The following is a 12,320-nucleotide window of genomic DNA, read 5'->3' as shown; positions in this document are numbered from 1 at the left end:
AACACAAACTCCCAAATTGAGACAAACATAAGAAAATAAAGGATGGTTAATAAGACTAAAAACACAAATTAACATTACCACTTCACTGCTTCTTTTTTTTTTTTGGTAACAGATTGTAGGATATAATGGATTTTTAAAAATTATTTCTAGTTGAATATCAAAAAGACATACTGAACAATAGATCAATACAGAAAAAAATAAGCCATATTTACCAGGTGTATGACTTATCAGAAAGGGAGAAATAGTAAAATAAGAGGAATGAAAATCATTTTGTTGATCTTAGACCTCACCATAATAATAATCCAAGATCAATAATCCTTTAGAGTATTACTTTAAGAAATTATATATATATATATATTCAAAAGCCCCTTAAACAATAAAGTAAAATAAAATCAACCAGAACATGAATTTTCAATTAACACAACTGAATAATTAGCAAGTATCAAAGAAATGAGATCATCCTAAATCTTAAAAATATAGAAAAATATTTGCTATAAATGATGGAAATAATAAATCCAAGTATAATTATTGTAGTTTAAATAGAATGAAGGAATTATCTTCCCCCCACAAAAAAACCCAGATATACCTACAATTACTTTGAAAAAAGGAAAGGGAATGAATCAAGATACTGTTTACTTTCTTCCAATAGAACTTTCATGATATAAATCACTTGTGAAGTTACAAATCATCTGACATCCATTAACAAATTGCATTTACCACTTAAAAATCAAAAAGGAGTCTTTCCTGATTTAAACACATGCACACACATGCAGATCTTAATCTCAGGCACAGCAAAACAGAAACTGATGACCAAACCAACAAACACTATGAGTTGTAAACTCAATAAACATGAGCATTACAGTAAAAAATTTCACACTAGTTATTTCTTTTTATGATTTACAGATAGTGTTTACACGTTAATAACTGTCTCAAGAAACAATGCTGGGACTTCCCTAGTGGCTCAGTGGTAAAAATGCAGGAGACACGGGTTTGATCCCTGGTCCGGGAAGATCCCACATGCTGTGGAGTAACTAAGCCCATGTGGTATAACTGTTGAGCCTGTGCTCTAGAGCCTAGGAGCCGCAACTACTGAGCCCACATGATGCAGAAGCCTGCTGAAGCCTGCGTGTCCTAGAGCCCATGCTCAACGCAACAAGAGAAGCCACCACAACGGGAAGGCTGCACAATGCAACTAGAGAGCAGCCACCACTCTCCACAACTGGAGTAAAGCCCGTGCAGCAATGAAGACCCAGCACAGCCACAAACAAATACATAAAAGGAAAGAAACTTAATGCCAAATTAATTATACAGAGACACAGGTATTCCAAATACTCACCACACATTCAAACTATACAGAACTTATGGCACACTAACAAAGACACAAAGAAAATTACACTTTTACTGTAAAAGGACAATCTTTACTCGTGCTAAAAAGGCAGAATCTTTACTGGTGCTTAAACAAAGAGGTAGCTAGAAAAGTGCCACCATTTCTCTCAAACGTTATCATTTACATAACACCTTAAAATACACAATGATTTAGGAAAAAAGTCATTCTTCCAAACAGGTAAGACAAGTGAATCTCATCTATTTCATGATAGCAAATCCTTCCTCAGATGTTAACAACAGGCAGAATTATTTGATTTTAGTCTTTTGTCACCAGAGACAACTGCTACATCACTATGTGAACATGATGAACTCATTTTATTAGGCAAATAGTAGAATTTCATTCAAGTGCACTTAATACAGTACTACACATATAAATTGAAATTAAAAGAGATCTCCAATTGGAAATGGGGTTTAAAAAATACAGCTAATACTGATTTCAAGTTACATGTTTCACTGGTGTTCTAATGAAACATACAAAGCAAATGATTTGCTTCCAGCATCTCTGAAAGATTATCTAGTCCTTTAATGTATTAAAATAGAAGTGAGAAAATATACCCTTGAAATACAGAATTTAAAGTACAGTTTGAAAAACTGAAACCAATTTGATATGCTTAATTCATATTATGGTTAAATGGTAAGAAGACAGCTTAAGAGTTGATAAAAGTTTCAAATTAGTCACATTTGGTGAAAAAAACATAAATGCAGGTGGCTGTAATGTTTATACTGTGTCAGATTTTTTCAATATAAGTCCCAAAAATCATAGACTTAATTTCTTAAAACGCTGCTGACTATTGAGGAAAATCCAAATGGATTATACCTAAAATGAGACTTTTTTTCCTCCTTTTGTAAAATACTTTTGGAATTCATAACAAAAAAAATATGCACAGAAAGACATTTAGAATTATCAATCCTTTTTTAAAATCGAGGGATCTCAGCTCCTGAAAGTTTTCCCTTTATTTGCTTTGTTTCTTCAGAGTCTTCCTTTTCCTCCAAGAGTTTTGCTACAGATGTGTATCAGCTGTAGACGTTAATAATTTATTTGCCTGTTCCCACAAGTGAAGAGGTGGTTTGATCTTTATGTTCTACTTCTGGTAGGATTCTCTAATTTTCGCCTGCAGGGCATCACAGGTCTTCTTGGCATCGCCTAGAAGCATGGCTGTGTTAGGTTTGTAGAAGATTGGATTGTCCACTGCAGCATAGCCAACACCTAAGGACCTCTTCATAACAATGACCTAAGAACCAAAGATCAGGTGAGAGAGTATATTTAACAGACCTGGCCAGGATGTGTCAGACACACAAACTTTGTCCTGCCCTAACTTTGAACAACGCAGGTACCACTACTGATTCTTTACTACAAAGACTTTTAAAATACACAAGGAGTATTTTTGAATGCATGTTTACTTTGTATTAACTTGAATTCTTCAAATGTGCACATATTCTTATATCCACTAGAGAAAAGGTTCTGTTAACAGTGTATCTCTGAGTGATAAGTGCTTTTACCCCCCAGTGCTTTTGTCTATAAAGACAATGTATAACATTTTCCAATAAAAAAACAATAATAACCATCTTTCTCTGAATGGGCTAAAGACAAATTTAGCGCATAAATTTCTACTACCAATCCTAAGATAAAAGTAGTTGAGAGGGAAAATGGTATGATTCTTAGCCCATTGATTTAAAGTAAAGAATATCAGACAAGAAGGATGTAAGACAAGAGCCCAAAGAGCAATCCAGTGTGCCCCGGAACAGAGCTAGTGACTAACAGAATGCTTCCACAAAGAAAACTGAAGAGGTGAGTCTAACACTGATGTGTTCTAGACGTTTACAATTACACAGGTTGTAGATGTTGCTATCCTGTTGAATATCATGTTAATTCTTCAAGAAATAAAAAGCCTTTCTACGTTCTTCTGGGACACAGAGTCTATTCAAAAATGGAAGCAGAGCAAATTTATTCATGTCCCCTATACCATTAATACAGTAAGGCACTGTGCAAACTCTCAAATACTGATGATTGATGCAGTAATTGTTTAAATACATATGAACAAGTGCCTGTCACATCTACTCACTCACCACAAATACTATGTTTAAAACTCCACATTTTTACAATAAAGAGAGACAAAATACATATGTTATAATGATTCTTAAAATCCAGATATGAGTTGAGAGTGGTGAAAAGAGTTGCCCACAGTTGGGACAGAGGAAAATTAGCAGGACTAGATTTCTCTACAATCTAGCAGTTAGCCTTTTCAGAAGTAATGTGCTGTGAGCAGGGCTTGCTTCCTTATGCCATGTTACTGTTTGGATTTCTAAATCACCTTTCTTCTGGACACTCCATAACGTACAAGTGAAGTGAAAGTCACTCAGTCGTGTCCGACTCTTTGTAACCCCATAGACTATACAGTCCATGGAATTCTCCAGGCCAGAATTCTGGAGTGGGTAGCCTTTCCCTTCTCCTGGGGATCTTCCTAACCTAGGGATCAAACCCAGGTCTCCTGCATTACAGGCAGATTCTTTACCAGCTGAGTCACAAGGGAAGCCCAACCCTTTCAAAAAAATTAAATTAAAAACATGTGCTCATCTTCATATGTGAAGGTGATGATATTGACTCACTGTCCCAGAGGGAAGCCATCTGCTTCACTGGACTCAGCCTGGAATTCAGCCAGCCTCATCCCCAAAGCTCACAGCTCCTTTTTCAGTTGTGGTTACAGATTGCGTTAATCCACCCAGATAATCTCCTCTAGTTCTAACTGAGGAGGCATTCAGGGCATTCACTCAGTTTCTCTGGTGACCACAGACAGACAGAAGCTGGATCTAGAGAGTTGGACCCTAAATCTCCTCTTAACTCCTGAGCCTCCTAAAAGGTATCATCATTTTTCATCAAGTGACCAACGAAAAGTTCTGTGTGCGTATCATAAGAGACCTTTAATTCTTAGAATGAAATGCAAGTCTGAAACTTTACCTGCTTTGATTTCCAGACTTCAAGGACTGGCATGCCTGCAATGATGGAGTTGGGGTCTTCTTGAGCCGCTGAATTAACAGTGTCATTAGCTCCAATTACAAGGACCAAATCAGTGTCTATAAAAGAAAATAAAAATATCACAGTGGTCACTTCAGGCAAATAATGGTGATCTGACTTTTTAAAAACAATATAATAGTTGTTATAATAAGCTAATAGTTATAGGACGAACACTTGTGCCAGGCACTGTACAAAGAGCTTTATCAGAGAGGTTCAGTAACTTAGCCAGCATCACACAGCTTAAAAGCAATAGGTCCTGCATCTGAACCTGAGCACCCTGACTTCAGCTTGTATTATTATGCTTTCCCTCCCCTGCATGGATCTACCCAATCTGACTTTTGTTGTTGCTTTTGTACAGTTGCTAAGTCATGTCTGACTCTGTGACCCCATGGACTATAGCCCACCAGGCTCCTCTGTCCATGGGTTTTCCAGCCAAGAATACTGGAGTGAGATGCCACTTCCTTCTCCAGGGCATCTTCCTGACACAGGGATCGAACCTGCATCTCCTGCATTGCCGCTGGACTCCTTACCACTGAGCCACCAGGAAAGCCCAATCTGACTTTACAGCTATTTTATTATCTCAAAATGATCTTGCCAGTAACATTAAAGATATGCATTACATTTTCAACTTTCAAAATGACCACTTGAATATGCAATCTGACATCTAAAAGAACATGGTCTGAGAGTCTGTACTATATTAAAGCTGTGTCCATAATTCCTGGAACTGCCAAGTTTCACACATAATTTAGCAACAGTGAAATCTAAAACGGGGACATAAAATTAAAATGGCCTAAACTCCCTCTGTAAGGACCGTAATTTAAATTACCTTAGAACTTTGCCAAAAATGCCATGTGAATCTAGACATACACACAATTTCATTATTTTTCTCTAATAAACAGTATTTTTTTAAGTTTACAGTGGATACTTGCCAGAGGGAACTGGTTTAACAAACATGATTTTGGGTCAAATGTCGTTAGCATTCAACATCTAGCCAGTGAAAGCCACCAAGTCCAGCCCTTTATTAGTGAAGTCCCAGTACTTACAAGAAAACAGGAAAGTACTGACTGTCAATGAATTGGTGCAACTGAAAACCAGTAAAACCTCAAGACACTGGCAAGAATCAGATACTAAGTCATCAATGGAAGCGATTTTATAAATGAGAAGCCTGAAGTTGAACACCAAGTTCAAGGGCACGAGCAAACCAGAGTCAGGACCTGGATTCCAAAACCAGGTCTGTTCCTAAAGCCTCTGCAAGGAACTCCACTCCACCGCACTGTCCCCCAAGACTTCCACCGTCCTTCAGACCTCCTCACAGCGAGATGACTACTCATGGTGCTCACAGATCCTGTCTCACTATTTTTCAGTATCGTCTTTCGTTGATTTAATTTCAACTGCTTACCTACTGCTGCTGCTGCTAAGTCGCTTCAGTCGTGTCCAACTCTGTGCGACCCCATAGACGGCAGCCCACCAGGCTCCGCCGTCCCTGGGATTCTCCAGGCAAGAACACTGGAGTGGGTTGCCATTTCCTTCTCCAATGCATGAAAGTGAAAAGTGAAAGTGAAGTCGCTCAGTCGTGTCCGACTCAGCGACCCCATGTATCGCAGCCTACCAGGCTTCTCCATCCATGAGATTTTCCAGGAAAGAGTACTGGAGTGGGGTGCCGTTGCCGTCTCCGGCTTACTTACTAGGAGCAGGTTACTCTTCCTCTGGGAGCAGGTCTGCAGTAATCCCACAATTTACGTCCTCAGCTGGCATTGCTCTATTCATATTAAGAACACTTGAATTTCACCAGTACCCCATCACTTACCTGGGAAATCATGGTTGATCTCATCCATTTCCAACACAATATCATATGGCACCCCAGCCTCAGCCAGCAGCACATTAAGCTGACCAGGCATCCGGCCTGCAACTGGGTGAATTCCAAACCTAGACAGGAAACAAATGAACAGCTGGCCTTACTTGATGGGCCAAAATGTACAGGGACCCCAGTATTACCTCCAGACCTGCACACTCTGTTCTTGGCACCTCTGCTTCTCCTCGTACTATCTGATCTCTGCAAGAAGGAATAGAATCAGTCCAGATATACCATCAATCTACAAATAGTAAGGTTGGAGATTCAAGATCTCAGTATATACAAACTATAACTGCTCTCAAGAAAATAAGTGTAGCTTTAGAACCTGACTCTTTCATATATGTTTTAAGTCCAATGAACTCCCAACAACATTAATAAATAATACCACCTTACATTTAATAAGTATTATGTTCTCTCATGATACTTTCTGATATTTTTTTAATCTTTCTGAAGTCAGCCTGGAATTAAACATTTGCCATGAAAAACACTGCCGTGCACATAAGTTAAAGGCCTACTTTCAAAAAGAAAGTTATCCAACTATGTTATCCAAATTTTCTATGAGAAAGAACAGCTTTACAGTGGAAAAAATTAACTTCATTTAAGAGAAATTAACACTTCATGTTTTTATATTGTGATACAATTTATCAATTTCTTATATATTATTTCATTCTATCCCTAAATCATCTTTAATAATCTTCATCAAAAATTAGAATTCAGATTTAGGATTTAGTTAAATAAACTGAGCTTTAGAGCTACATTCCTATATCTAAAAAAAGAGTGAAAAAGCAAGAATGCAAATAACAGGGGTTGCTTGCATATATTTTGGCATAATGGCTAATGCTGACTCTTCAAGATGTGCTATGCAACCTGACAACTATTTTAGTAAACAGGTAACCTGAGATTCAAACTCAGGTCCCCTTCAAAAGTCTGTACTTTTCACTACTACACAACACAGTCAGTATGGTCAGGCAATTTAAGAGGTATTTTTGTTATTAGCTCAAGATAACTAGTTATATGATGTTTGGTAAGTTACTAATCAGCTCTCTCAATTTTCCAATAGAGTACTAACCTGCTGTTATTACAAGCCCACCTCATGCCGAGGGTTATATAAAACCTGTAGAAAAGGCTTGAGAAATACCAATCTCTGCTTAAATGGGTGAAATAAGGAATTCTAAGAATCCAAATTACAGTATTCTCTGAGAAAAACTGAGAACACAGAAAGTTTCAAATAATATTATAATTTTTTAAAAATTTTTAAATGTTTGCATGGACATAGGAGAAAAAAAAATGCTTCAGTACAGAAAGTACCTGCAATAGTGCAAAACATTTACCAGCACCTCTACATGCTGGGAAGTAGGTTCTGAATAACTACTATGGGTGGGAGGTAGAATGAACTGTATAGAATGGACTATTAATAACCTAAGACTCGAGAAAGAAGGTCAGGAGCCAGTAACTTCGGGAACGACCAAGCTGTGTTGAGGCCGATTTTGGGACTTTGGAACTTTGTATGGTGGCATACACAACTGTTCAGCTATAATTGTTTTTGTCACAGGAATGGAAAGATTGGAAATTCTCTCCACTCCACTCTAGGCTTACTCCCTTGGGGGAACTGAGCCACTCTGGGTGCCCTGAGTGCCAGCCCTGTGTCGGCTCTCAATCTACAAGGAAGCCTCTCTCTGGAAGCAGAAGTGGAATCTTCGGGCTATACTTTGACCTTCTGTTTGTGGGACAATGTTTTATTATTTGTATGTATGCGTGATGGTACTTACTTTGACTGGCTGCACCATATTTAATTGACTTAAAGACAAGTGCTTACAAATTAAATCTAAATATATAGAAAAAATAATCCAAGACTTGGTTTTTTTTAATTTTTACTGGAGTATAGTTGATTTACAATCTGTGTTAGCAAAGTGAATCAGTTATACATATATGCATCTGTTTCAGATTCTTTTCCCATATTGACCATTACAGAGTATTCAGTAGAGTTCCCTATACTATAAAGTAAGTCCTTATTAGTTACCTATTTTATATGATAATATTTTATATACAGTAGTGTGTATATTGAAGACTCTGTTAAAAGGCATTTATCATTTCTTTCCTCAGTGAGTTATTTAGTTTTATTTTAGTGAGAATAAAATGAAGGCAGTCATTAGTTTACTCCAGACTGTGGTCACCCAAACTCACCACCTCATAAAGCTTAAATTCTTCAACCACAAGTTCTATCATTTTTGGAAATGTAACAGTTCAATACTTGAGTAAAATTTTTAAATGTTCTCTAAAAACAAGATTGTTAAGATTGTTCTTTTTTTTTTTTTTTGGCTAGACACTGCTATCCTAGCATCATTGTCTGTTTCAAATGAGAGTTTTTAATCACCCTGAAAACAAAAGAAATGAGGCAAAATACTGAAAATTCATGTTCACACTCTTCATGTAGTAACACAAACTATATTCAGCACTTCCAAAATATCACACAGACTCGGGTTGAGATGTCTACTCTAAAATTTTAACATTTTCACAACGGCAATAGGATAAGATATTTGAAAAAAATTTCTCCGGGCACCATAGTATATGTTCATTAAGTGGGAGTTAATATCACAAATCCTCAAATCTGAAGATAAATGTTGTTTTGATACTCTAACAATAATATTCTAAGCATTAATATAAAAAATGGGAGAAAACGTAGTATACTGAAACAACCAAAATATACTCCTAAGCCTGCTGATTGCATGAATGTAGGAAAAGACAAGACATGATGAATGAAGTTTCGCAGGTGACTGATTTTGTAAACAAGCATCACAGTCTTCAATTTAGGACTTCTAAACCTTTCTTCTAAACATGAGAAGGGATGAATAATCCCTTAGGTTCACAATAACAGAAGCAGAACGAAAAAAAGATAGTAACAGACTCAGAAAAGGTAAAGCTCACTTATATGGAATAAAGAATTTAAATTTCGTAAAAGAGGAAAGATTCAATTTGTGTAATCCTCAAAAAAACTGAGAAAGGCAGAGCACAAAGCAAAATAAACGCACATAAGAGACAGACATGGATGTGCCATGCATGACATTAAGGTGTATAAAAAAAAGAAAGTAATTTGAACATCAAAATAAATAAGGTTAGTAATGGACTGTAACCCACTGACGGAAAAGGCAATTCAGGAGTCAAGACTGATAACAGGGATCTCCCTGGTCGTCCAGTGGTCAAGACTCTGCACTTCCACTGCAGAGGGCACGGGCTCAATCCCTGGTTGGGAACCAAGATCCCACATGCCTCTCAGCATGGCTAAAAAAATAGTAAAATAAAGCTATTAGAAACTTATTTTTTTTAAAAAAGACTGGTAACAGATTAGGTCAATAATGAAAGGAAGAAATGAAAGGAGGGAATACTCTCCCCTATAATGGTAGACCACCAACTGATAAATGTAGTGGGTTACAAAACCACCATTTTGCATCAAGATTGGTTCAGATAAAAAATCATCAGCACACACTCAATCTAAGGAGTAAAGCTTAAATGAGAAGCAGGATTTTGCTAGGTCTTAAAGAGAGCTCAATGGAAAAAAAAAATCAATAAAGACTTTCAGCACATTCTCTGAGAGCTACTTCATTGAAATTGATCAGTAATAACTAGTTCTTAGACACAGAACATCTGGATACTCTGCTGAATGGCCATCTAGTTAGGTGGGCAGAGTCCATATTTCTTTTTCTCCCCAGCTAACAACAGTTCCTTATAATAGCTAAAAAAATATATTACCAAGGTTATGAAACCAAATCTCAGCCAAGAACAACTTAAATTGAAATTGTAGTTTATGATGGTTTTAATGCACTGATATGCACAGATACTGATAGAATATTACAACTTGATGTTCTTCTAAATATCATATAAAAGTCAAAGTCGCTCAGTCGTGTCTGACTCTTTGTGACCCCATGGACTGTACAATCCATGGAAGTCTCCAGGCTGGAATACTGGAGTGGGTAGCCATTTCCTTCTCCAGGGGATCTTCCCAACCCAGAGATCAAACCCAGGTCTCCTGCATAGCAGATGGATTCTTTACCATCTGAGCCAACAAGGAAGCCCAAGAATACTGGAGTGAGTAGCCTATCCCTTCTCTAGGGGATCTTCCAGACCCAGGAATAGAACTGGGGTCTCTTGCATTGTGGGTGGATTCTTTACCAGCTGAGCTACCAGGGAAGCCCAAACAGCATGTGGAAGAACTAAAAGCACAAAGAATGTGCCTACCAAGGCAGAGATTCTGTAATTAAATTTGGGGACCCTAATGTGTCATTATTTTTGAGTAATGATAGAACAAAATAATTTCCAAAAGAACACATCCTAAACTCAAAAATTTTAGTTTGGAAAGGTCATTTCACTTCACAGAGGCTCTTAGTAATACAGCTGACATATCAAATTATATTGTTAATCGGCTGATTTTTATTCAAAGTCAATGCCAATTTGTATTTCAACTGTGGTGATTTCAAGTCGACACTCAAAATTAATGCAGGGTTGTTTTCAAATATCAGTAAAAGGTACTCTATCTTCCACCAATGACTAGATCCCATAATAAAACTAAATAACTAGATTTAGTTAGGGAGTTGCAGCTTAAAAGGATCACAGGGCACTTGGATAAGGTTCAAGAGAAACATAAAATACCTAACAACTTAGAAAATAACCCACACTAAGTGAAAAAAGATCAACTGGCTAGAAAAAAAGGCAAAACTGATTTTCAAGCAGACCAAATAAAACAGAAGTTGACCAAATATTCCTCATTTTCATCTTTTTTTAATAAATTTATTTATTTTAGTTGGGGGCTAATTACTTTACAATATTGTAGTGGTTTTTGCCATACATTGACATGAATCAGCCTTGGGTGTACATGTGTTCCCCATCCTGAACCCCCCTCCCTCCTCCCTCCCCATCCCATCCCTCTGGGTCATCCCATTGCCCCAGCCCTGAGCATTTGTCTCATGCACCTCCTCATTTTCATTTAACAGAAAGAAGGAAAATGGTCTTCAAATGCAAAAGAAAGAACTGGAATTAAATTTTTAAAAAATACTTTCTGTCAAAAACTTAGGACATGCAAGTCACTCAGTTGTGTCTGACTCTTTGCAACTCCATGGACTGTCCATGGAACTCTCTAGGCCAGAATACTGGAGTGAGTAGCCTTTCCTTTCTCCAGGGGATCTTCCCAACCCAGGGATCAAACCCAGGTCTCCCGCATTGCAGGTGGATTCTTTACCAGCTGAGTCACAAGAGAATAAACTCCCTAGTTACGGGAAGTTTCAGGTCTCTTTTCTGTGGATCAGGAAGAGACAGTTTCATTCATCTGAGCTGATGTTCAAACCACCAATTCAGTACAAAATGGATTCAAAAGGACTTCACAAATAAATGCTAAGGATGGTTGGCCAGCAGTGGACACAGTCAAGGCAGTTATGGCAGCTGAGACAGCTCTTTATTTAATGGGGGGGTGGGGAGAGGGTCAAAACCACTAGGAAGAGAGAACAGCAGCTTTGGTAAAACTTAGGATTCCCAGAATAACTGCAAGACACTGCTCTACCTCCATCCTATGCCACTAACTACAACAAATTTGAGCTCTTTTGAGAACCTCATAGCAAATTTTGGACACCAAAAATTTCTCCTAATCTCCCAATCCTTCTGAGCTTCAACAAGTGCTTCCTGTTGCACCCCAGTCTGTTCCTCTCCCCAAAAGCTGATTGGTGAGGCTTGTACTTAGTCATGTCCAACTCTTTGTGACCCCATGGACTGCAGCCCACCAGGCTCCTCTGTCCATGAAGATTCTCCAGGTAAGAATACTGGAGTAGGTAGCCATGCCCTCCTCCAGGGAATCTTTCCAGCTCAGGTCTCCTGCATTGCAGGTGGATTCTTTACCATCTGAGCCACCAGGGAAGCCCAAGAATACTGGCATGGGTAGCCTATCCCTTCTCCAAGGGAACTTCCCAACCCAGAAATCAAACTGGGGTCTCCTGCATTGCAGGCAGATTCTTTACCAGCTGAGCTTGCAGGGAAGTCCTGGTGAGGCTCAAGAAAGACTAAGAGTCACTGTGCTATATGACATAT

General features: G+C 38.0%; 1 protein-coding gene across 31 annotated transcripts in view; it reads right to left on the bottom strand.

The window, feature by feature from the left end:
• Positions 1–1,396: 1,396 nt before the first annotated feature.
• The window catches only part of NNT (nicotinamide nucleotide transhydrogenase), a 91,231-nt gene continuing 80,307 nt past the window's right edge, over positions 1,397–12,320 (bottom strand). For 29 of the 31 annotated variants that reach the window (XM_081517668.1, XM_081517683.1, XM_081517675.1 and 26 more), the window contains 3 exons: positions 6,207–6,325; positions 4,343–4,458; positions 1,397–2,618 (listed from right to left, as the gene is read on the bottom strand). In XM_081517668.1, coding sequence (XP_081373794.1) covers positions 2,469–2,618; positions 4,343–4,458; positions 6,207–6,325 — 385 coding nt within the window. In that variant the 3' untranslated portion in view covers positions 1,397–2,468. Of the gene's footprint in view, positions 2,619–4,342; positions 4,513–6,177; positions 6,326–12,320 lie in introns of all 31 variants that reach the window. The other 2 variants (XR_014061373.1, XR_014061374.1) reach the window with 2 other exon arrangements.

Source organism: Giraffa tippelskirchi, chromosome 8 (assembly GCF_054371585.1).
Source record: "Giraffa tippelskirchi isolate mGirTip1 chromosome 8, T2T-mGirTip1v1.2.pri, whole genome shotgun sequence".
NCBI classification, from domain to species: Eukaryota; Metazoa; Chordata; class Mammalia; order Artiodactyla; family Giraffidae; genus Giraffa; species Giraffa tippelskirchi.
Note: the sequence above shows the minus strand (reverse complement) of the source record. Positions and strands in the feature narration are given on the sequence as shown.